At 38.7% G+C, this 25,497-nt stretch overlaps 2 protein-coding genes across 2 annotated transcripts in view; both read left to right on the forward strand.

Annotated features, from left to right (window-relative positions):
• The window catches only part of sez6l2 (seizure related 6 homolog (mouse)-like 2), a 23,188-nt gene extending 9,542 nt beyond the window's left edge, over positions 1–13,646 (forward strand). The window contains exons 9-19 of the mRNA XM_084678267.1: positions 922–1,085; positions 1,247–1,441; positions 1,758–1,896; positions 2,249–2,445; positions 5,232–5,426; positions 8,276–8,470; positions 8,587–8,778; positions 8,949–8,987; positions 9,106–9,223; positions 11,679–11,790; positions 12,323–13,646. Of these exons, the coding sequence (XP_084534393.1) occupies positions 922–1,085; positions 1,247–1,441; positions 1,758–1,896; positions 2,249–2,445; positions 5,232–5,426; positions 8,276–8,470; positions 8,587–8,778; positions 8,949–8,987; positions 9,106–9,223; positions 11,679–11,790; positions 12,323–12,352 (1,576 nt within the window). The 3' untranslated portion in view covers positions 12,353–13,646. The remainder of the gene's footprint in view (positions 1–921; positions 1,086–1,246; positions 1,442–1,757; positions 1,897–2,248; positions 2,446–5,231; positions 5,427–8,275; positions 8,471–8,586; positions 8,779–8,948; positions 8,988–9,105; positions 9,224–11,678; positions 11,791–12,322) is intronic.
• Positions 13,647–14,628: 982 nt separating this feature from the next.
• On the forward strand, positions 14,629–25,297 carry kctd13 (potassium channel tetramerization domain containing 13). The gene is made up of 7 exons (XM_084678553.1): positions 14,629–14,798; positions 20,016–20,349; positions 20,455–20,624; positions 20,865–20,954; positions 21,158–21,210; positions 22,798–22,993; positions 23,499–25,297. The coding sequence occupies exons 2-7, from the start codon at positions 20,040–20,042 to the stop codon at positions 23,775–23,777; spliced, it is 1,098 nt and encodes a 365-aa protein (XP_084534679.1). The 5' UTR covers positions 14,629–14,798; positions 20,016–20,039; the 3' UTR covers positions 23,778–25,297.
• Positions 25,298–25,497: the final 200 nt, after the last annotated feature.

Raw genomic sequence — 25,497 nt, forward strand, 5'->3', positions numbered from 1 at the left:
AAAGGTGCAACAAAGAAACAATGAATAACATTACGCAGATGAATATGACACAGCTCCCCCTTTGGCTTTATTGCTCAAATATTTTAAAAAAAAAAAAGTATAGTCTTTTTTACAAGCAATGTCAGAGGGCTTCATATATGCCCATAGACCTACCCCTCACCCACCCTAAACCCTCAAGGAAGACAAGGAAAAACTCACTATAGGAGAAAAAATTGAAGAAACCTTGGGAGGAGAAATTCAGTGAGGAATCCCCTCCTTCAGAGATGGTTGCTGAAAGAGAGGTGCAGAACATAGTCATACATCAGGGAAGTGTCAATGGGTGTTGAATATCCAAAATCCAGTGTTCAACTTGGGTCAGTTGGTAAATGACAGTTTAAGCAGAAGTAGCCACAGGGCTGGGGACTGTGACTGGCGCAGTATCACAGGCCGGGGGGTGAGGAAAGTGGGTGATAAAACACACGTATCTAGAAAAAGTCAGGAACTCAGGGCCCTGGAATTCGATTGAGTGCGAAGATACAATTTTATTTCTCTTCACTGGGGTCAAATGACTGCTCGGTGCTGACTTCTGGATAAATTGCGACAGCACAATAAAAATGTCTGTCCATTTTGCCAGTATCATTTGTCCTGTGACAACTACACAATCTACACAATATTGGGAAAGTGGTAATAATATTATGGCTGAACGGTGTATGTTTGTAATTTAACATTTCCTTTAGTGGAACTTGAGGGCCTAAGCCAGCCCCTGACTCAGAAATTACCTTGTCTCTCAACTCCAATAAACCTCTACATATGCAATATAAATTACTTATATATTATTTATTGTATTCATATACATTATGCAATGTTAACCATAGTATATTCTCCCCTCCCTTTGGATAAAAGCTTCTTGTTCTTACCCCCCCCCCTCCCTCCTTCCGTAAGGCTGATTGTGCGCAGCGGCAACAGCTCTACAGCTCCTCTGCTCTTTGATTCAGACCTGGATGATGTTCCAGAGCGAGGGATTGTGAGTGAGGGCTCTATGCTCTACCTGGAGCTCACAGCTGACTCCTCTGCCATACCACTGCTTCTGGCTCTGCGCTATGAAGGTGAGCATAAAGAACTCATGATGGTTCCCTTATACCTCCATAAGTCACTTCCCACTCCCACTAAAACATCCATCAACAACAGCATCAAGTCAATCTGGTTAATCTATAAACAGATTAGTTTTTGCTAGAATGCACTAAAATATGTGTCTCTTCTCCATCAGCTTTTGACGGTGAACACTGTTATGAGCCCTACTTGCCTCATGGAAATTTCAGTAGCAGTGACATCACCTTTCAGCTGGGTACAACTGTAACCTTCTCCTGCTCTTCGGGATTTGTCATGGAACAGGGCTCTGGGATCATTGAGTGTGTTGACCCCAGTGACCCCCACTGGAATGAGAGTGAGCCTGTGTGTAGAGGTAAGAGCTAAACCTGAAATGTAATCCACAGTAATTGAATGATTTAAGATTATGTGGGCCGTGAGGTTAGACCAGCTGAGAAACACTGGTTTCTATCATTCACCCTGCAATATACTGTTGCTGAATGACTGAATGTCTTCACTCTATGTAACTATCTCCTTTTCTGTTCTGTTTCATACTGTATTACCCTGTTTCCGTTCTTGCCTATTTCTTTCTCTTTTCTTTAATTGTTCCATTTCCATCTACATCTCCCTATTATCTCCTATTTCCCCCAAATGGTCATATCCTGTGTCTCTCTCTTTCGTTTGTGTCTAAGCTCTATGTGGGGGGGAGCTGACTGACCCCACAGGCACCGTCCTTTCTCCCGACTGGCCTCAGAGTTATTCTAAGGGGCACGACTGTGTGTGGCAGATCCATGGAAGTGAGGAGAAGCGCATTGAACTGGATGTGCAGATGTGAGTTTAGTCTAGCTTGGTTTAAGTGATTGTTAATTCCTGCAAGATATCTAGTTATTGTATAACTATACATGATGCTACTTGTTTAAAAATGCGCTGGCAAGGGAGGAACAATATTGGATTATATTCAACTACTCACAGGTAAAGACTGAGGAATCAATACAAAATCACTGAAGTTACAGTTATTGGTGGTTTGTTTTCATAATGTGTAATCACATTTCTTGAGAATAAATTATTGTGTCATAGTCACCTCTTACAACAGCTATTGTGACTGTCGACTATTTCTGCAATAGCAAAGGTAAGGGATACTTAATATAATTCCTGATTCTGGTTTTCTTTCTGCTTCTTGAAGCTTAAATATTCGTCACAAAGATGTCCTCACCATTTTTGATGGACATGACCTCATGTCCCATGTGATCGGTCAGTACCTGGGGTCCAAAGAGCGTTTTCAGGTTGTCTCAGGAGGCTCAGAAGTTACTATTCAGTTCCAGAGTGACCCTGACGATTCCACGTTTATTTTAAGTCAAGGATTCCTTATACACTACCGTGGTACGTATTTAAATACGTTTTTATTTTTACCTGAATAAAAATGTTATATATCCATACACTGTAAAAAAAAAACTGTGTAACCCTAACCCAAAACAGGAACAATCTGGCAGCTGGGACACCAGATTAAACCCATTAAATTAAATTTGTATTGACATTAATTAACCAGAAAATAATTTTAATTTTCCTGTACCAAATTTACAAGATATATCTGTGATATTACATTACAGGCTGTTCTTTGCCGGTAAATATTACTTTTATTAATTGAACTTCTCTGTAAAAAAACAGCATTTCTAATTTTAAATGTGTACTATTATCCTGAATAAACCAGATTTGTGGGGGAAAAACGATTTGTAATTGTACAAACATATGTACGTTGTGTAGGTTCACATTAAAAACCCATGTTATGACATGTTCCAGAACCAGTAGATACTACTTTTGTTAATTAAACTTCCATGTTAAAATACAGCATTTTCTAAAAATAATAATATTCCTTAAAGCCAAGATACGATATCACGATTTAACATGTTCATTCAAAACAAGTCGTGTGCACAACATACAGCATCCAGATGCTGTTATCAGTATCCAGATATTTACGACTGTAGCGCCGGCTAGCTGTATGTATTGGAGAGGAATATTGCTTGCCGCACGCTTGTCTTATAAGACAGGTTAGATCGCCATCTAACTGGACAACATTCGCACTCAGGGTAAACACTTAAATTATCCAAACTACAAACCATCATATTACACATATCAAAACAGAACAAACACAACTACAAAACTCCAAACAATGCTTATCTAACTTAAACCTTTAACTTTTCAGCTTGCCACGGGGCATTCTGGGTAACAGGAGCTTTGCCGCTACACAACTACCTAATCAACTTTCCTTCGTCCTACTCTGGAGTCTTTACATTTATTCAAAGCGACTTCCAAGAGAGAGCTTTACTAAAAGTGCATTGATCAATGATCATAAACAACGAGATAGCCCCAAACTATCTCAACTACACGAGCTCAGTTCACAATTCAAGGTTCCTATGTCCAAGCCAAAGAAGTTATTAAGAAGTAAGTTATTAATAAATAAAAAAAAGATGCAATTAGTACATTTTGAAATTACAATCTATTCAGTTTCAAGTGCATATGTAGGCAGCACACTCTGTCTAAATGATGGTGTGGTTGTGTTGTGTTCTGGCACAATTATAAGTGCTAAGGACACTTGCGTTTAGGATTTAGATTTTCACTGTTCTACCAATTCTCATTCTGGGCTCAGTTATGTACAATAGAAATTAACAGTTGGTGACACTGCTGATGTTTGTAGAAAAAGATTTCAAAAGGGAAAATAGATTTTAAAACAGGCCATATTATAATCAGTGACCCACGGTTATTTATGAAAAAATTAAAATGTATGCAAATGAAGTGTTCAAATTGAATCAAAATCAACCACTATAATATTTAACCAGAGGGTACGGCGTGTGCTCGCGTTGGTTACAGATGGGTTATGTATATCTGAGTCCACACATTTGTAGATATAGGCCTACGTTTCAACTATATGGAAACATATTATGAGGTAAAACGGATTAAATTAGCCAAAATGAGATACAATGTTTGACGTTAAGATTGACATTAAATTTAGGCTGTGGCATTGAAGACAGCGATGCACCACACAATCTTGAGTTTAAATACATAATTTAATGTGACATTACTTACTGTACATTTAAGTCTTGAATTGCTTAAATGTAGGATGCTGCTAGTACACCATAATACTTGCTGAGCAACAGTCTTACTAGCACGTTGTAGATACACGTTGTATCTATGCATCGTTGTGACGTTGGGATAGCACTGACGTCCCTTGGTGCACACATAGCACTTTTTGCCACAAAAATATAATTCAAGCCTAAACCGTGCAATGTCACGTAAATCCCAATAGAAGCAATACAATCGCTGCCAAAACAAACCTTTTGACACCGGCGTTGTCTATGTAGTCCAAATATTGACGGATACTTAGGGTTGGGAAAATAATAATAATAAATATATATGACAGAGAACAATGGTTGTGCTCGCTGAAGGCTTGAGCACACCCAACTAAACCATAAAACTAATAACTGACTCAGGTAATTTACAGTGAGCGCTAGCATAATTGTAAAAAATATATAAATTTGGCATAGATGCACAACTTTAAGTTATAAAATATACTTTAACAGTTATAAAATACAATATTTAAAATTATAGGCAACAATTTTACCCATTCTAAAGTTTGTTTTTGGAACTTGTATATTTAAATGCTATAGCGTGACAAAGACGTCACTTCTTATTACCTTCTCGTTCATGTAGAACTAGCAATGAAGAGGGACATACGTGCAACACTGACAACTGTCATAAACCTAAATAAGATAAGATAATCCTTTATTTGTCCCCAGTGGGGAAATTGCAGTTTGCAACATCAGCAGGGTACAGAACAGCACTCAGAGTACAATTAAATATAGAAAATACAAAGTATACAAATATACGAGATACAAGATACAGGGAGTCATATAAAATACCATATAAACATCCCAAAATGGATGAATGACACTGGGGTGAAATGGTGACAATTCATTCTGAACACTTATTACGATTTATTGAACATGTAAAATGTACTATGTAAAATGTTATTCTGGTCGTTTATTGTAATCATATAATCCTGCACTGAAGTTATGAACAGATCAACTGAACACCTCAATTGTGACATTATCCTTTAAAAAAAGTTAAAATGCCTTTCAACAATTGGAATCCATATTTTTATTCATTTTCAGAAGTTGAGCCCAACGACACCTGTCCCATTCTCCCTCAAATTGAATTTGGATGGATTAGCTCCTCCCACACGTCTCCTGTTAGGGGCAGTGTGTTGACATATCAGTGTCAGCCTGGGTATGATATCAGTGGCTCTGACATCATCACTTGCCAATGGGACCTTTCCTGGAGCAACAGTCCACCCACCTGTGTTAAAGGTGAGATGGAGGTATTGCTTAGGGTTGACTTTAGTTTGCACTGCAACTGTATAATCATTCTGTATTATTATTCAGGTTTTATAGAAAACTATGAAGTAATGGCATTAAAACCAAAAACAATATTTGAGGAACTGGTTGTAAAAAAACATGAATTCTTGGAGTCTCCAAGTTTCTTTCATAAAAAAGTATTTGTTTTCAGCCAAGTCCCTGTATCTTTTGGAGAGTTTTTTTCAGCCAGTTTTATAAAACTATAAGAAAGAATAAGGAAGACATATGCTACAGTATTCAGTTAATCCGTGTTGGGAAAGATGAGGCAGAGGGTCTCTGTGTACGATGCGTGGAGTGCATTATTAACAAAATGAACACACCCCATCATAGCCAAGATCACTCGTGGAAGGGATGGTACAAAACTCGTAACTGAAAACTGTATTTGTTAGACAGCACACAGAAAGTTTTATAAGGACAAGACACAAAGACTGCTATCTTAAATATGCAATTCAAGTCATTGACATGTAAACAGAAAACAAACTTGGTATTTGATAGTTATAATACCACTTCAGTTTAACTTTTTGAGTACGTAAGTTTGTCACAGAATTGCCAAAGCAGGTTGTGGGAGTGACAGAGCAGTAGTGTGAAGAGGTGTTCTTGAATACCTAGAATTACGGTGTTTTGTCTTCATAATTTGTTATACTATTTGCATTTATGTCACTACAAATCCCTTTCCATCCATAAACATGTTTAAAACATGAATTTAGCTGTCCAGACAATAAAAGTCCCATGACATGAAAATTTCACTTTAGGAGGTTATTTAACATTAATATGAGTTCTCCTAGCCTGCCTTTGGTCCCCCAGTGGCTAGAAAATTTGATAGGTGTAAACCAAACTTTGGGTATTCTTCTCCGCCTTTGAGAAAATGAAAGCTCAAACGCTCCAATTTCAAAATATTCTTCTTATGTCGCCATAGGGTAACCTCCCCTTTCCCTGTTTTGCCCGCCCAGAGAATTTGGCCCGCCAATGAGAAAATTAGCTATGACTGTGCTAGCGCAATATTGGTTTTTCCTCGAGAGACATCATGGCTGCTCGTAGTGGCTGTAAATCTACACCAAGGCTGAATTTCGGAAATGGACTTCAGATACAGTATTAGGGGACCACTAAGGCGTATATAAAAGCATCCAAATACAGCATGCCATGGGACCTTTAAGATTTTTAGGTCGTTATGACCCTACATTTCCAAAATTGTAATTATTTCCTTCATGGTGAATTAATTAAAATTCACTATTTAGTCATTGCCTATCCATCCTTATTACTTGTACAACTGTCAACATGTATTAGAAATATCCGTTTGTCCTGTTATGCTGCATAAGAACATTAGGCCTCATTCTCGGACGCAGTTAAGAAGAATTTAAGAAGGAATTTCTTCTGAATTGGATTTAGGAAAACATTTGGCATTCATGAAAGTTTTGTCATCTGGGATTTGCTCTGAATTTAAGAAGACTTTCCGAGCTTGAAATAGCAGTCGTAAATTGGCCTGAGTTGTCTCAAATGCGATTCCTTAAAAAAACACAAGGATCAAAGGAATCGCATTTAAGAAAACTCTGTGTTTGAAGTGTTTATGAAGTTATGAGAAATTGTTGGTGATTGCGTTCACATCAACTCTACAGACTATAGCAAGCCGTTTGATCATTTAACCAATGAATTCTTGATATCCAAAATTTGAATTCTTGATATCCAAAATGCATTTCGAATTTTGAATATCAAGAATTCAGTGGTTAAATGATAAAACGGCTTGCCATAACAGACATCCTCAGATTTAAATAATAGTGTGCACACTGTTAGATCCAGTGGAGCACAATTCCACTACTCATCTTGGCTGGGTTTCCCAGATTCGTTAAGAAGCTCTTAACGCTGAGAGCTTCTTAGGAACGTTCTAAGAGCGTTCTAGAAACCCGGGAATCTGGGAAACCTGGCCCTTATTGGTATGATGTCGCACCTGTGCACCGGTTGCTTTTTGCTTGGACATAACTTGCGTTCCTGTTGCTTTCCTAATTCTGTCGATTCTGACTGCACACGTCATTGCTGTTGCGTGCCCATATAAGGAGCTGTCGGGGCACGTATGTATGCAAATTCGGGGGCACGAGGACGCGCTTTCAATTTAAGACAACTCTTCCCGGGGAGCACAACTCAGAAAAATTCTGCTGTGTAGGAACACATTTTCAAACGTTCATGAATTTGGCGGATGTCTTTTTCTTACGTTGTTTTTCCGAAGCCAGTAAGAAACATTTCAGAAGAAACTTCAGAAAATGTTCGAGAATGAGGCCCATTGTATACCCTAAGACTTATAATTTTAAACAATCATCTGTGTTTAAAATGCCTATTTATCCCCAGGTGCATGTAGCTTTCAGCCATAAAGGGTTAAACTGTTAAGTCTGGAAATTCTTAGGCCTTGATGTTTCCATAATGTACATTTCTAGGACAAGTACACTTTTTGATTGGACAGACAAGTTGTCCTAATGCTAACACTTTTCCAAACTAGTTTCACACCCACAGTAATAACATCCAAGCCCTATCTCATGTAGCCCTATCTCGTGTACCTAACCCTCAGAATGTTTGGCAAATGTTTCTGTTGTTATCTCTGTTGCTAGACGCTACTCTCACACCATGCAGCCACCCTATGTGTTTATTTGACAAAATCCTAATCTTTTATGAATGAGTTGGTTATTCCACCCAAATGTTAATTGCAGTCTTATTGACTCATCTAACAATGTTATGCTTTGATTGTTTATTATTGTACTAAGACAATCCATAGTTAATATTAAGCTGAGATGTCTGCACACATTTATTAATTTCAGTTCAGCAGTGTCCGGATCCGGGGGAGGTTGTAAATGGAGCCCGTTCTGTACGGCCGGAAGCTGGTTTTGCAGTAGGAACTGTGGTGCGCTTCTCCTGTAACCAAGGTTATCAACTAGAGGGTCCTGGGCAGATTACTTGCCATGGGAGAGACACTGGCACTCCCAAATGGAGCGACCGCAGTCCAAAATGTGTCTGTGAGTCACAATACTAACGTGTCTGTATTTTTGTACCCAGTATCTTATTGGTCCTCAAACAATGAAAGGAGTCATCCCTAACTCCCCTCACCATTCTCTCTTTCAATCTTAAACAGTGAAGTATGACCCATGTCCAAACCCGGGCGTCCCTGACAATGGTTACCAGACTTTGTACAAGCATAGCTACCAGGCTGGAGAAACTCTACGGTTCTTCTGCTATGAGGGCTATGAACTGATTGGGGAAGTCATCATCAACTGTGTTCCAGGCCACCCCTCTCAGTGGAATAGCCCACCACCCTTCTGCAAAGGTAAAAACTATCCTGGATCTGTTTAGTCAGTAAATTACCATATGTTAAACTGGACAGTGTCCTATGTAACAATTTAGGAAAACACAAGGTTCTATTGAGCAGCCTGTAAAGGAAATGTTTAATTTAAAATAATAAACTAAATGAAAATATAATATTCATCTCTGTTTCAGTGGCATATGAGGAGCTACTGGATGATCATAAATTGGAAGGTAGTACTCTTGTAAAATGTGTTCAATAAATTTCCCTCTATACAGTTACAGAGTGATGACATCTCAATTCATAGAAAGTGGCTTATCTTTAAGTTTTCTTCTATTTTGACTTTTCCAGTTTCCCAGTCATTTGAGCCATCCCACCAGATCTTAAGTGAGAACATAGCCTTGGCCATTGTCCTGCCTATTGTCCTAGTCATTCTGCTGATTGGAGGAATTTATATGTATTACACAAAGTAAGTACACTTTTCTACTCTTGACACCCAAGAGGAAATATTATTTTAACTAAATTAAATCCACTATATAGAAGGTGAAGAAAGATTTCTCAGTGATTTTATTGTCATTTAAGATCTACAGTTTAAATAACGTGTAAATTACAAACTAGAACTAATCCTGCTGTACCCTCTCTGTGGGACACATTTTCAATGTTTACTATGATTGAAGACTGATACAATTAATACATTTTTTCTTCTTCAAAGAACATGTCAAATAATATAAAAAATCTTCAAGTGCACACTGTGCTCCCCCCTTACATTTTTTTTTCTTCAATCAGTGTACATTTTCAGGCCACATGAAGTGGGGTTAACGGCACGTCCGACTCAGAAAGAGTACAGCTGGGGGGTGTTCCATCAATGTCGATTAAGGGAAAGACTTATTTAGCCAAGTCTCACTTACTGTAGCGAGAGTTCCGTTCCATTAAGGTGGATTATTCTAGTTCGAGCTACGTAATCAAGGTTCGGAACTAGCCTGATCCGTGTCAGGCTAAAAGTCTAGCTAAACTAAAATGTCTTGCAAGTAATTTCAAACAGACGAAAACAGAATCTTAAAAGACAGTTCCGTCGATTCAATTTCTTTGCATGTGGGACGTTTTTGAACTATGCCAGGAAATATGAAGGGTATACCTTGCTCCAAAGCAGTACCTGAATATTATCATCAGTTTTCTGGTCATCTTGAAACAAAAAGAATTAAGGAGACTTTTTATTCAATTGTATAAAGTATTTTCATTGTTTAAAGTAGCCTATATATTGACAAGCCTCTATATTACCTCTCCTCTGGCTTCCCCAATATTATAGGTGCAATATACTGCCCCCATGGGTGTATCCAGGCTCATTGGAAGACTCAGGGGGTGACTGCCTGGTGCCCCCATGGTTGAAAGTGTTCCTAAAATGCCCTCGAGTGGCAACAAATTTGACCTACTGTCTGCCATTCACATTGTGAAATATGCTTGAGTGCCTGCAGGATGCCCCACACAATAAATGACAGTGTGCCCTCTATAAATGTAAAAACATGTCTTAAAGAGTTCCTTTATAGTATACAAAATGTGATGCAGTACCCTATAAGGTGCCCTTACAATGGCCTAAATTGGACTGTTCCCATGCCCTTACTTCCAATGGAAAAGGGTGCTGTTATGAAGTGCCCTTTTATGCTGCCCCTACATGACAGTGTCCCAAATGTTGCCATTTCCAAAGAAGACAATTAGATGCTGTGCCCAACAGTCTCCCCTAAAGTTCCCAGTAGGGCATGCTGTCCCAAAGTGAGGCTCTCCCAAAGTGAGGCTGTGACAACACTTGGCACAGCCACAGTCTGTCACTGTCCAAGCCCCCTCTGGATCTGTGGAGGCAGACTATGTTAATTGGAAATACTCGTGATATAATAATGATAGTCATACTGAGCTATTTTAAATTACTGTTCTGCCAAACAAAGTGTGCAGTTTGGGTCACCTGATCTAAAAAGTCAGTGCTGGATCTGTGCAATACTAGTCATTTCAGTGAATCCCTATTTCAGTCATGGTTATCTTTCCCTTTTATCTTAAAGATCAGCATTTAGTAATAGTAGTATCAGGTAATAAATATGTGTGGCAAAGTTATTTTTAAGTAATTTATTGATTTTGTTCAAGATTTGAAGACAAAAACATTATTAGCCCACATCAAGTGCAATTAACCATGGCCTTCTTCAGTGTTTTGAATTTAATCCTACAATTTTCAATTGCTGCCACGTTCTTTTTTGGGCTATTATTCTACATCTCCTGTTGAGAATATCGGCCATAGGCTAGCCTACCGTCAGAACGGTTTCAGACAGCTCATCAAATTACGCTAATTATCAGTAGCCCTAAATGCATATATATGGTGGGTCTACCTCTTTTCGACGATCGCCTGATCTGGGCTGCAGAGTCTAAGCTTATTGAGGTCTATCTTAAATTAGCGTTGCCTGTTAGTGGAACAGAACGTTAGTGGAATGGCTTGAGGCTTAAGTCTAAGTTGACGTTTACCTAAGTGAGACTTATTCGTGTTAGCGCGACTTGCGTTAGCGACGTTGATGGAACACCCCCCTGGTTACAATGTCTGAAAAAGAAAAGTTGTCTATAGGCACCACACAACTTAATCCTTAACTGAAATTATCTTCCTATGGCAATTATAAGAGAGTAGTCCATTGTATTATTATTTATTATTTGGGGGGAACAAGGTGGTATTATTTCTAAATAAATAGTTTAAACATGAATATACTGTTTGTGTATGTACATCATTAATTTAGGATGTTAAATCTTTAAAAGCAATGAATAGTTATGCTTTTGTCTGGATATACTCGTCTCTTCACGAGTAGTGCCAGTAATGAGTAGTGTGTCATGGTAAGCTGTAATTCTGTTATTTTTCTTTATTTTGATCTATGTCTCTCATTCCCACTTCTTCTCAGTGTATGTAGACTACAGTGGAAGCCTCTGTTCTGGAAGTCTCTCTCACACACACACTCATACAGTCCAATTACAGTGGAGTCTGATTTCAACAACCCTCTATATGAGGCAGGGGTAAGTGTAACAATGTCAAAAACATTTACTATATAGGGCTGAGTTTCCCGATAACGATGGATCGTAGCAACGATCGAGCAAACATGATTCGAGCAAACATTCCCAAACATGCTCGAAAGGAGTAGGCTAATCTATGCGCTTTCAAGAGCTACAAATTTTCAAGAGACACTTTAGCTACCATGTCTTTGGGAACGGCCCGTAAAACTAAGCTTTGTTGTACAATGGATTCTACGATCAATTTACGCTTACAATGCTTTCGGGAAACGCAGCCCTGGTATACTTATTCAAAAGACAAGTTCTGACATTTGTTAATTAGATAGAATGTATTAAATAATAACATAAAGTCATAGATGTAGATTGATCTAGCTAAAATGTTGTTACCCTTTGTTAACTTAAACTTACATAAACCTAAAGCTATTGGTTATTTAGATGGGAAACCTTTAACTATTCCTTTAGTACACAGCAAATCAGTAATTGTTTATTAACATATTTCAACATTCTAAATAAACTGTTTTGTTTTGTTTGTTTCCAGGATACACGAGAATATGAAGTGTCTATTTAATATGGAAATGTAAAAAAACTGGGAGACAACTTTCATTTTCTTGGATGGCTTCTTTTTATCCCTTCATCTCAAGCCTGCCCTCTTCATGTCCTACCTGTTCTTTACAAGTGTACAACTTTAACTGTGAATCCTTTTCCTCCATCCCTCCAATCTCCCCATATCTCTTTGTATTGATGGTCTGAGCTTGCGTTTTAACATTTGTGTACTTTACGGCTGTCCTTCAGTGTTGTGCTCATATTCACATTCCAACTTCGTCTCACATTAGGACTGGTGCCTTACAACAAGTAAGATATGTGAGAGAGATAGAGATAGAGATAGAGATAGAGAGAGAGATAGAGAGAGAGAGAGAGAGAGAGAGAGAGAGAGAGAGAGAGAGAGAGAGAGAGAGAGAGAGAGAGAGAGAGAGAGAGAGAGAGAGAGAGAGAGAGAGAGAGAGAAAATTGCATCGAAAGACAGTTGAAGGTGATTAACACATTGTTTGAATTGATATAATTGTGTATAGAGGCAATTAGAAATCTACATATGTACGGTTTACACATTATTAAGTTCTGGTACTTTATGTACATCTTTTGTGTGATGAAGGTTACACAGAAATTTTTAAAAAATTAAATGAGAGAGAGGAATGCAGACACATACACACTCTGCCATCATTTCACCACACGCACAACCCCAGACACACTTGCGCACACACAAAACACCCCCAAATATTGAATGTAAATACTTGGTTAAATATTGAGGTCGACTATATAAAGTATGTAGACTAATCAGTGCCAAAATGTAACATTGCATTATGTAATGTATCTAAATGTTTCTCTTGTTGCCATAGTATTTCCTTCATGAAATGTAAATTATGTGTAAAGCCAGCAATACAGATTGTTCTTTGCTGTTTCAAATTGTATTTTCACCTGTTTTCGACTGATGTGAAGAAAAGGTGAAGGCCTGAATGTCATCGCGCTATAGCACGCAATGATTGTATATTTTACTGCTTGTACTGAATCATGTTTTATGATTATGGTAAGTGAAAAGTATAATTGTTATTGATGCAGGTTTGGTGTTGTACATGCACTGTGTTGATGAAAATAGCTATCTTGGCTGCTTGCTGTAATGCAGTATAAAAATGTAAGCTTTTTAATTTCTTACAGTTTATTGTTTGAGCAGTGAACTTGCGAGTCCTAGGGACTTTTGCATTGTACATTTATTCTGCTCTTATTACTATTTATTATATATACGGTATAATGTAGAAAATGTATTATTTATTTGAGAGAGAGAAAATGAATATAAAATAAAGTGTTTGTTGAATGGTTTCATGAAGTTGTGTCCTGGTTCATGCAAACAAATCATGAATTTAAAACATTCACAATTGTTTTTGAACATCCAACAATAAAAAACATCCGAAGGTTAACTACCTAGTAGCACAACAGAGCCCCGCCTAAAGTTGCAAAATTCTGCAAATGTTCTGCCTTGGAAACTTTTCACGGGAATTTGGGGGAATATTTTAGAATTTGGGGGAATTGATGGGGAATATTTGTAAATGAACAAAAATCTATGATAAATTAACAGGTATCAGTGGGGAATTTGGGGGAATTAATGGAGGACATTCAGGAATGAACACAAATGTATTAGGAATTAACATGAGCTATAGCTACAGTATGTAGCAGAAAACATGCCAATATAGCCTAGTACAAATTTACCAGAATGCATGTACTCATTTGGCTGAAGGCTAAATGTTAACAGACTAATGTAAGAACAAGCTACTCTGTGGTGGAAACATGGACAGGGCATGCAAGGAATTGCAACTGAAAGCACTGAATTAATACTAGACTAGGTGTGTTTTCACCTAAATGAAAAATACAATGCAAAATACAATGTATATATGCATTTATATATGTCACTGAAATATGTGTGTGTCGCTGACATCTTACTCACTGACTGCATCACGGCCACTGGGCCTTATCTATAATACTAGGAGTGTGTAACGTACTTCATCATGGGCTCTGGATAAGAGCGTCTGCTAAATGATCAAATGACACTGCACTAGTATGCACTTTTAGTGTGCACTTATGCACCTTTTCGGGTCGGTCATTTAATTTCTATTGACTTGAGAAATGTGACGTTCTAAGCAGGTATAGGCTGGGTGCAAGGGTGGGTAACAACAACGATAGGGATGTTTTTTCTTAAAGGGACTGACAAATTTTAGGCTACAATATCTTGTTGTAATGCCACTGTCTGACCCATACTCCAGAGCAAAAGGTGGCGGTAATGCACCAATAAACTGGATGCCGTAAAACAAGAAGTAGACATTCAGTTACAGGCAAGTCAACAACGACAGCTTGCAGTTTGCTTTGTACTGTGTATTATAGCTAGTTAGTTAACCTAAGCTTCTCAGCATTTACATTCAAACGTTGCCACAGCAGGACACTTGCTGCAACTTTGCTGGCCTGGTTTGGTGAGTAGTCTAACGTTAACTTACAGATAGGCCAGCTAGTAGGCTACGTTAGCAGCAGTATGTAGCAGGCACTTTAGCTAGCTAAAAATATGGCAACTACTGTAGATAACTTCTTCTAAAGTCTACATATGCATTGAGAATGGGTCACCTTTGGGCTCACAGGAACCCTTCGCCACAACTGTGGTGGACTTGGACCGGGTCTCGAAACCGTGCATGATACCGGAGCGGCAGGATTCTAAAATCACTGATGTGATCAGCGTTTACACGTCGATTGTTTGTCAATGGAACAGGAAGAAGACGATGCACAATGGACAATTTACCTCTATGGCAACTTAAATTAAGAAAGTGAATACATGTGAAAATAATTCAAATTTAAGAATGAATATAGGTCAAGCAAATTGAGTTGAGGTTTTTAGTATTTCATATCAACGATTAGCTAGCTAGAAATACATAGCTTCAAACTACTAAATGTAATGTAATTAGTGATATGAAACAAAACATTTCAATAGCATGTGACCACATTACATACGCGCAGGCAATGTGAGTGAACTGACCGAAAGAGCGAGCCGTTGTTGCTATAGTGTCAATAAAGCAAACAAGCTAGCCTAACACCTTGCCGAATTGTTCTGCAGATATATTATATTGTACGTTGAACATTAAATCGTACAAAGTACATATGAGCTAAACTGTGTACTGTATATTTCATCCAGTAAGTAAAGCTATCACTAAGCGCGTTGTTGGTTTTACTTATGGCGGAGCTTGGGTAATTAGACGAGGACTCTGTTACTGACACAATGATCGCTAGATGGCGCAAACGCAACCAGTATGTTAGAGTTTACAGAGCTCTGATTCCAGATCAATGACTGTAAAAATAATGGACATAGTAACAGCAGAGCATGGGCGTGTCTAGCCCCAAAATAGGGCTTTTTTCATATTTTAAATCTAAATTAGTTAATTTCTCTTCCTAAAACCCACTAGAGCAGGGGTGTCAAACTCCGGTCCTCGAGGCCGCTGTCCTGCATGTTTTAGATGTTTCCCTGATCCAGCTCACCTGATTCTAATGAATGGTCGTTATAACAACCCATTTAATTGAATCAGGTGTGTTCGAGCAGGGAAACATCTAAAACATGCAGGACAGCGGCCCTCGAGGACCGGAGTTTGACACATGTGCACTAGAGGACACTATTTAAAAGGATATTTTCAAAAATGTATTTTGGGGGAACATGCCCCCAGACTAGGGGTGGGCGATATGGCCAAAATCTTCTATCACTGTATGAGTAATTTTATATCACGGTTACGGTATATATCACGGTATAGTAATTGTTCTGTAAATTCAATTAAGAAATGGTACAAAATAACCATACCGTACTTCATCATCGCATTCGATTATTTATTACAAACAAAAACAACTGCCTCAAATGAGACAACACTTGAGTTAAAAACAAGACTCAAAAAGGTTACGAGTATGAGCATTGCGATTTGCTGATGCGCAGTCATGCCATCCGCGTGGTGTCCGACTCACAACTTAATGCGGATCCGTAATGCCCTCTGACGAAAATGTCTAAATGAGCGAAAGCATCAGTTTGAGTTTTACTATCCATATAACTTGGGTTTCGACGTATCAACCTCGTTAAAGCTCGGTCGATACGTTAAAGCCTCAGTTTGATATTTCCTGGCATGACCTCACTCTCAGTTAGTAAGTAGTTAGCCTTCACTAGTCATCCTAGATCAAGAATACTAGCAACGCCACCAGTGTAATTTTACAACAATAATTTTACAGCACGAGACATGACTTGAATAACACATCGAATTGGTTACCTGCAGAATGGGTCCTCAAATATATAATTAATTAGCATCGGTATGAATGTGGTCCACTTAGACACATTACACTCCACATCGAAAATTCCGTCAGACCAACGCAAATGTGCTTCAAGGTCAAACGAAAATAGCAAATCAAATAAAAGTTCAACTACAATTCTAAATATTGCAAGAATGTGATTTATATGATGGCTTATATACAATACAACAACCAGACATTTATTTGACACATGTAATACAAAAATATAGTATAAGAGTATACCGCGGTTGAAACGGTATAGCCAAATCTCTCCCGGTAGACACATTTCTACCGTCGCACGGTATATAACGTCATACCGCCCAGCCCTACCCCAGACCCCCTTAGTTTTGCTGGGTCACAGGAAAAATAATAGGTTTTATCTAGGGGCTTAGCCCCTCCAAAAGTGGGAACCTAGATTCGCCCCTGCAGCAGAGCCTGTTTGAGAGCCTGGCCACTCCCTATTAAGCCCCATTGTACCGAATTGTGTTGCAGTTCCACCAGAGTTCCACTGGGAGTGATCGTGTGTGAGTGCAGAATGAATGGGAGTCTATGGAGCTAAACTGCTAAATTTGTCTCTTTCACCTGATTGTCGTTGAGAAATATCCAATTTTATTGTCGTTTTTATATGTTCAAAGTGGAATATAGGTCGAAAATGTTATGAACGAGCACTTATGTCCTTTCCATATCTTACAGGGTGAGTCGTTGTTGCCTATAACATGCTAGCATTCTGGTAATGAATGCTGATTGGTTAGTGAATGACTGATTACGACCAGAGATCCCGCTTGATGGCATCTGATGTAAAATCAGAATGTCAGAGCATTAGCAACATTAGCAACAACTAGGGCTGCAACTAACGATTATTTTAGTAATCGATTAATCTGACGATTCTTTTTTCGATGAATCGATGAATCGGATAAAAAAACTTAAAACATAAAAGCATTCATTTCCAACCCTTTATTCAAAAACAGAACTGACAGTGCAAATTCACAGTGCAAATCTGTCAGATCTGTGCACAAACAGGCACACAGTTTTGAAAAAGTTATTAATATTAGCGTGGATTTAATGCTTTTCAGAGATTAGCAATTTATTTGAGTTTTGTTTAAAACATTTTTCATAATTGAAAGGTTGTGGAAGTAGTCTAGACTTTATTAGAATAATCTGGTCAACCAGGCAGGTGCTGACAGTTTAAACCCCCCACACCACAAGGGATGTGGTGTCTGGCCCCCCGCCATCGGGGACCCAGACAGGAGTAGCCCTTGGGTTGGGAGCAGGTGCTCTTGAGGGGTGGGACCACCTGACGGTTGTCAGAAGAAGACCGTATAGGTGGCGGGTGGGGGTGTAAAGCTGGAGGAAAGACTTGATGTAGTCGGGTGCAGTCCCGTTCACCGCTCGGAAGGTCAGTAATCTCAGGTCTTGAATCTGATACGGGCAGTGATGGGAAGCCGGCGGAGGGAGATGAGGAGCAGGCTAACATGGGAGCGTCTGGGTAGATTGAAGACGCATAGTATTCTGGAAAGAAAACATCTACTACAGTGGCCGGGTTTTCCAGATTTGTTAAGAAGCTCTTAACGCTAAGAGCTCCTTAGGAGCGAACGCTCTAGAACGCTCCTAGAATGCTCCTAGAATGCTCTTAGAACATTCTTAGAATGCTCTTAAGAAGCTCTTAGCGTTAAGAGCTTCTTATCAAATCTGGGAAACCCGGCCAGTAACTGTAGCACAGTGCACATGAGGGATATCTCTAAGGTCCACTGCCATACTGACAAAACTTCTAAACATTTTGACCTGCAGTGTTTACACAATGCCAAAGGGACTTTTCATTTTGGGGGCACTGACTATTTGTATGGGAAAAGGTTTACATTTTGACTGATGAGTTGTCTGTTTTGGGAGGGATGTGACCTTTTGCAAGTGTGCCATGGTGTTTTGCTGAACCATCTAGGTTATTTTGGCAACTGTATTTAAAGCTTTGAGAATGTCCTTTTTTCGAGAGAGAGTCACAGCAATCAGAAGGAACTTTTTATTTGGGGGCACTGACTATATGAGAAAATGATTTGGTTTTGAAGCATGAGTTATCTGTTTTGGATGAGATCTGACCTTTTTAAGGTGATCTCTGTAGTTGTGCTGAACCATATAGGCCATTTTGCCAAATGCACTTAGAACTTTGAGAATGTGATTTCTGTTTCAAGAATTGAGCCAAAGCAATGGAGGAAAAACTGTAAGATGGTCTCCTATCTAAACCCTGTTGAAATGTTATGTTAAAGGGCACAAGATATGCAGTTTTTGGATGCTTTTATATAGGCCTTAGTGGTTCCCTATTACTGTATCTGAAGTATCTTTCCCGAAATTCAGCCTTAGTGCATACCACTACGAGCAGTCCCTCAATGAGCTTTCCTCAAAATGCGCTGTTTCTGTGTCTGTAGCTTTAAATGCTAATGAGGAGGAGAGGGGCGGCAACATGCGCTAATGTTTACAACGGATGTATTGCAATGGCTCGTAGCCCCCGTTGCTGTAAGATGCCTCGAATTTGCCCATTCTGATCTGATCACCCTGGTTTGCAGAGGTGCACACTCAGTCATTTCAATGAGGAGAAATGTGGATATTGCGCGCCATAACACCAACAGCAGAACGGTTATCCAAATAACAAAGTATACAAAGTGTACAACACTGGCGTTACAGCGTTTTCTATTCACACACACACTTGATGCCATCTACCTTTACATTAGCGACGGTAACTCAGCTGGCTCGTAGCCCCGTTGCTGTAAGATGCTTCGAACTTGCCCATTCTCATCTGATCACCCTGCACACTCATAATTTGGGGAAAGGCGGATATCGCGCGCGCCATAACACCAACAGCATAACTGTTATCCAAATAACAAAGAAGTGTACAACACTGGCGTTACAGCGTTTTCTATTCACACACACACTTGATGCTATCTACCTTTACATTAGCAACAGTAACTCAGCTGTTAGCTCCAGAGCTAATGTCACATCCAAATTCTAAGGGTAGCAAGCTAGGTAAATACTTATTTGTCCGAGGTTTGTAGCTTGACCAAGGAGAGTTAGTAATGATCCAGAATTTAATTTTTAAGCAAGGCCAGCTTTTTGTTGGCTCAAGTTGAGGAAACAGTTGTGGCTGAAATGTTTGGCGCAGACATACAACACCTTGGGAAGTTGTGTCAGCGCATTTCCAGCCAAAATAAAATTTAAGATACTGGTTGTGCAGAGGCTTGGATGAAGGAACTAAAAAAATACTTTTGTTTTGATTTGTACATCCAAACACTGAGCAACTGTTATGCTTCGTTCGTTTGCTGGTGTCCTGTAGAAACCCTGTTGACATTTTATGTTATGATGGTCTCTTATCTGTGCCTTTATTTTTCATTCAGGAATCTGTAGCTTCATGAGCTGCTATGTCTGCTGAGGCTTCAGCTCAGAGGATGGCATCTTCCCCAGTCCCTGTTCCTCTGTCTGCCAGCCAGGGCTCTGCCTGTCAGGGCTCTGCCTGTCAGGGCTCTGCCTGTCAGGGCTCTGCCTGTCAGGGCTCTGCCTGTCAGGGCTCTGAGGAGAAGGAGAGTGGTGGAGCACTGGCAAGGAGCAAGTATATCAAGTTGAACGTGGGGGGCTCCCTGCATTATACCACGGTACAAACCCTGAGCAAAGAGGAAAGCTTGCTGAGGAGCATGTGTGATGGAGGAACAGACGTCGCTATAGACTCGGAAGGTATGTGACATTTCCTGCTACCAGAGCTCACACTTTGGGATTAGAAAAACAGTGCTGATTGTTGACAATTACAAGAAAGAAACATTACATATGGTTTTATTCTAGGCTGGATAGTGTTGGATAGGTGTGGGCGCCATTTTGGATTGGTCTTGAACTTCTTACGGGATGGCTCAGTGCCTCTCCCTGAAGCCCACAGAGAGCTGGAGGAAGTTCTGAAAGAGGCTCAGTACTACAGGGTCCAGGGGCTGGTCCAACACTGCCTCGCTACCATGCAGGTACTGTCTCGCTTCATCTGTTTAATGTTGCAGTGGAATTGGGTGTTCTTTATCCATACCCTTATAATAATCAGAATCCATGTATTGAATAAAATGCTGTTAATGTAACAATTCCCCAAAACTATAGATGCTTCAATCTACTTCTAAAGAGTTGTCTGTGTTTTTTTTTTGTCATATCAGTCCTATTTGTTTTTTCATTGATATATTGATGGAGAATGTAATGGCTCTGGTGTCCCTCAGATGCGAAATGACATTTATGAGGGGGTTTGCCGCATTCCTATGATCACCTCAGCCAAAGAAGAACAAAGGATGATTACCACCTGTAGGAAGGTGAGAGAAACAAATGGGAATATCGAATGCCAAAGGGGAGCTTCAAGAGAAAGTTTCAGGGCAATACACTGTTAGGACAACACATACAATACAGTGTTAGGACAACAATAAATCTAACGTGCAAAAGAGGTATTATCCAGTAGTGAATTATATTTGAGCAGTAAATATAAATGAATTCATATTTTGTTTCCTGTCTTCTGCAGCCTGTAGTTAAGCTTCAAAACAATAGAGGAAACAACAAGTACTCGTATACCAGGTAATGTTACCCTTCAAACTGTTCTCAGAAGAAGACACCATCTCACTATAATAGAAAGCACAGAAGTGTTAACTTCATACAAGTAGTAGTGATAATAATACATGTTTGTGGTGAGTTATGTTTTGTGAAAAGCCTCAAAAGAAAGGAAATTAAAATGACAACCAGAACCTACTCAAACAATGCAACACAAAAAAAGGTGTTTCATGACTGTGGTGGCTATCAAAAACTTAAATTACTCATACGTAACCACAGTGTCAGCAGCAGTGTAAATCTTAACGCACCTGTAGATGTTGATGTACAGTCCAGGTTTGGGCATGATGAGTCCAAGTTGATGTGGGTATTTGTGTGTGTATATAAATGTGAAGTGTATGTTGTTTGTGCAATTTAATGTATATTTGTGTGGTTGAAAACTATATTGCTCTCTATCAACAACTCAAAACCCTCAAACAAATTCTCACTCAGGGCTCTATAAGCCCCCTCCCGCTGGTCGGAGCTACAGATACCTATTAATCATACCAACTAAGGTAGTTTCCCCAAGGTCTGGGTCAGGACCAAAGAGCTAAAGAAAAAACATCTTTAAGGTTAGGTCATTTGAATTTCAGTTATTTCAAAGCTTTTCACAAACCATAAATCATCACATAAAACAGTGATATATTTTTCTAGGTTTACTCAATGCAGGCTTTTTATTCTAGGCATCTTTCAATATATGAGTTACCAAAAACAAAACAGTTCATTGGGTAGAATCACAAAGCTCCTCTTGGGTGAAGAGATTGTGATTCCCTCTGGGATGTTGAGTCATCTTGAAATTTGTCAAAAATACACAGAGGAACTTCAATTGAGTAATCAATAATACACCTATATTGAATCAATTTACTGAACTGAATTATCTAATTATCTGGAGTCGTGCGCAAGTTAGACAGATGTTATAGAATATTTTAATGGTTGTCAAGCCAAAAGATTTCCCTGAGCCTCAGAATCGGCTTTATTCAACAAGTTACACAAACAAAGAATGTGCTGTGGCAGGAAGGTGCATACGATAAACATATAAGAATCTTAAATATTAAAAAGTAGAAAATGTACAACGGTCTAAATAATTCTAAACACTACTATACAATGTAAAATATAAAATAAGATATGAAATAAGTGCAATATGACTATGAATGTGATTTTGTGCATAAAGTGTATATTAGGCTTTGCGATTGGTTGATATGTTGGAGACATTTTCAGTAGTGTCTTCAGATTTCGAATGGAGGTGTCAACCAAATCGTTTTCATCCAAGCAGTCGTTCAGATACTGTAATAATAATCTAGTAATATTTAAAAAGCATTATCCATTCACTTTTACTAATGAAGGCCAGAGTATTCACAGTGAACTTTAACAGTAAATAATGCAAAAAAACGCTTTGACAGTACTGGATAATTTGTCATTGGTTTTCTTGGTGTCAGATAAATTTAGTAATGATTGGTTTGAGCCGTATATTACTGATGCCTTTCACACGATTTTCATGTAATTATTGAAAATGTTGGCACACATTAGTTATTATTAATTGTTATGGACTGACAAACCTCATTTTTTCCTTTTCATTAGTAACTCTGATGACAACCTACTCAAGAACATTGAGCTGTTTGATAAGCTGGGTCTACGCTTCAACGGCCGTGTTCTGTTTGTCAAAGATGTGCTTGGTGATGAGATCTGTTGTTGGTCCTTTTATGGCGAAGGCCGCAAGATTGCTGAGGTCTGCTGTACCTCCATTGTCTATGCAACTGAGAAGAAACAGACCAAAGTGAGTGCCTCGAAAGAAGTTAGAGTACCGTGATGATGTATAATCTGGCGATGGTGTGGTATACAGTTTTTGCAAACTAAACATATGCACATGGGCAACATGGCATGCCAATAATGCCAGCACACATGAGATCAAATCAAATGTTATGTTTATAGCCCTTTATTCCTGCAATGTCACAGAGGGCTTCCCATGGCCATTGAACTGCACCTAAACCAATATAACCCCTCAAAGAAGTCGAGGAAAAACTCCCAGGAAAGAAATTCTAACCTCAGATAGACATCTGGTTAGGGTTAGGGTTAGCCCTAACCCTTCATCACTGGGTTAGGGTTCCCTTCATCATTGCTGTCTCCATCATCTCCAGAATCTGGATTTGTGAGGGTCTAGCAGTTTGCTCCTGGTTAGAAAGGAAGGTGGCTTATTGTTGTTAAATATATGTATAATATTCTTGTAAATAAAAAAAATGCTAATCTTTTCAATGCTGATCATACTTTTTCATACCTGATAGGTGGAGTTTCCAGAAGCACGTATTTTTGAAGAAACTCTCAATATTCTTATCTATGAGAATGGACGCTCTGGTCCTGGTGGAGTGGGTCTTTTGGAGTCTGGTGGCTCGGGTTCCTCTCCCAGGACTGGCCAGCTGGAGGAAGAGGGGGCCGGCATGGCAGGAGGGGACAAGGGGGCCGGCATGGCAGGAGGGGACAGAAGGGTGAGACGGATCCACGTGAGGAGGCACATTATGCATGATGAGAGGGGCCATGGTCAACAGACTGTCTACAAGGACTGAAAGAGAAGTCTTTATTCCTGGGGAAATGGAGAGGGATATTAAAAGACAAAGATGCACTACTTGGAGGTAACATTGGGAATCACTGCACATATGATAAATATAATAATTTATAGACTGGAAAAACACCTAACTTGAAGTTCTCTTGATTTCAAACTTTGGAGAGGAGCCTTGGATGTTGGCACAATGCGCTAATAATGATGCTTAAGTACCGTCAGCTGGTTTGATATTCCCTGCTTAATGAATGAAGAATGATATGTCATACCAAAATAATATGTACTCACATCATTTCAACAGTTATTGTTAGTGTCATGAACACAAAATAGAGGGGTTCACAGTCATAATTGGGTACTTAAACATTGCACAAGTAGTAATTGGGGAGTCTTGGGGATTTCTGGGGATGGATATGTAAATAGAAACTACACCCACTATTTGATTTCATATTTTCTTTTATTATATTTGTCATCATTAAGTTATACAAATATGGTTAATTTATTATATTTATTATTTTATTATTGTGAATGTATTATCTAAGATCACCTTGTAGGGATTTTGTAGTAGAGAGTTTAGGCAGCTGATTTACAGTTAAATTACAATTTAAAATTAATTCAGGGTTCCCCATGTAATTTCTAAAATATAATGGATTTTTGTTCATTTGCATTTTAAATTCCAGTTCTGAAACTGACAGTACCATACCAATGCCATAGCATGGGGATTTTTTTTGTTTAGTTTTTACAAATGTGCAAGCCATAATATCTCAAAATTGTTATTTGTTTGTCCAATGTTAAACTTAAAAGTCTTGTTAAATGTCATTGTCTTCATTCCTTTGTCACTGTATATAGTTTTATATTTAGATCCTTGAAATAAGTGATTTTTCTCTAACTGTGACAAGTTCCCACATTAAATGTGAGTGACTAACATCTAAAGTGGTATGGATGGAATATTTATTTTATTTTTTAATATTACAATATTTGCGCATCCTATATTATGTTTTCAGTCTGTTAAACTAAACTGATCTAGCACTTCTTGGGGTACAAGTTTCTTAATTCGGGAAGCATTCACTGTGAGCAGTTACAAAAGTAAACATTATTAGATGACATGATGATGTAAACAATACCTTCTTCCACAGATTTCAGATGTGAATTGCAAAGGTATCACACAATTTAAAAAGTATGCTTTTTCAACCATACAGCCTAATTCAAGATCTCTCACTAATTTATTCAAAATAAAAGATGTAATCTAATTTGCATAGGTAACCCCTCTTCTAATTGTAAGTGCCAATGAGAATTAATGTGGATCTAATTCTAAGGTTAATGGCACTGGAATAGTATGGAATGCTTAGCTGATAAATGACAGCAAGTGATCAAGTGTCTGTGGGTGCAAACCAGCATCAAAAGATCATAGCCCAGCTACTAAGGAGTATGTTGGAGTTTAACTATGTACAAAACAGAACTTATTTAATTTAATGCTGTATTATGAAAGTTATAATCTAAGTATAATTAAAAATGCCACTGTGCTTACAACCTTGTGTCCAAAGAAAGTGTTGGGAGTGCTTTCAGTCATTTGAGATATTTATAAAGTATCTAAGTTTTATAACTAATATAATTTATAAATAATATACTGTGGTACTGTGTCTCAAGGAGGCTACTCAAAACGCAGCTGAGGTGCCATGACAAAATATGAAATTTCAATAGCATTAGCTTTTCGTCTGCTGCGGCAGTTA

The sequence above is a fragment of the Hypomesus nipponensis genome, chromosome 17 (genome assembly GCF_054491055.1).
Source record: "Hypomesus nipponensis isolate SF chromosome 17, ASM5449105v1, whole genome shotgun sequence".
Taxonomy (NCBI): domain Eukaryota; kingdom Metazoa; phylum Chordata; class Actinopteri; order Osmeriformes; family Osmeridae; genus Hypomesus; species Hypomesus nipponensis.

Bases quoted from the DNA above. Each gene is read 5' to 3' on its own strand.
- kctd13 (XM_084678553.1), top strand. From the start codon at position 20,040: ATGTCTGCTGAGGCTTCAGCTCAGAGGATGGCATCTTCCCCAGTCCCT. The intron at 20,625-20,864 runs GTACTGTCTCGC...GGTGTCCCTCAG, and splicing joins ACTGCCTCGCTACCATGCAG to ATGCGAAATGACATTTATGA. The intron at 20,955-21,157 runs GTGAGAGAAACA...TGTCTTCTGCAG, and splicing joins TGATTACCACCTGTAGGAAG to CCTGTAGTTAAGCTTCAAAA.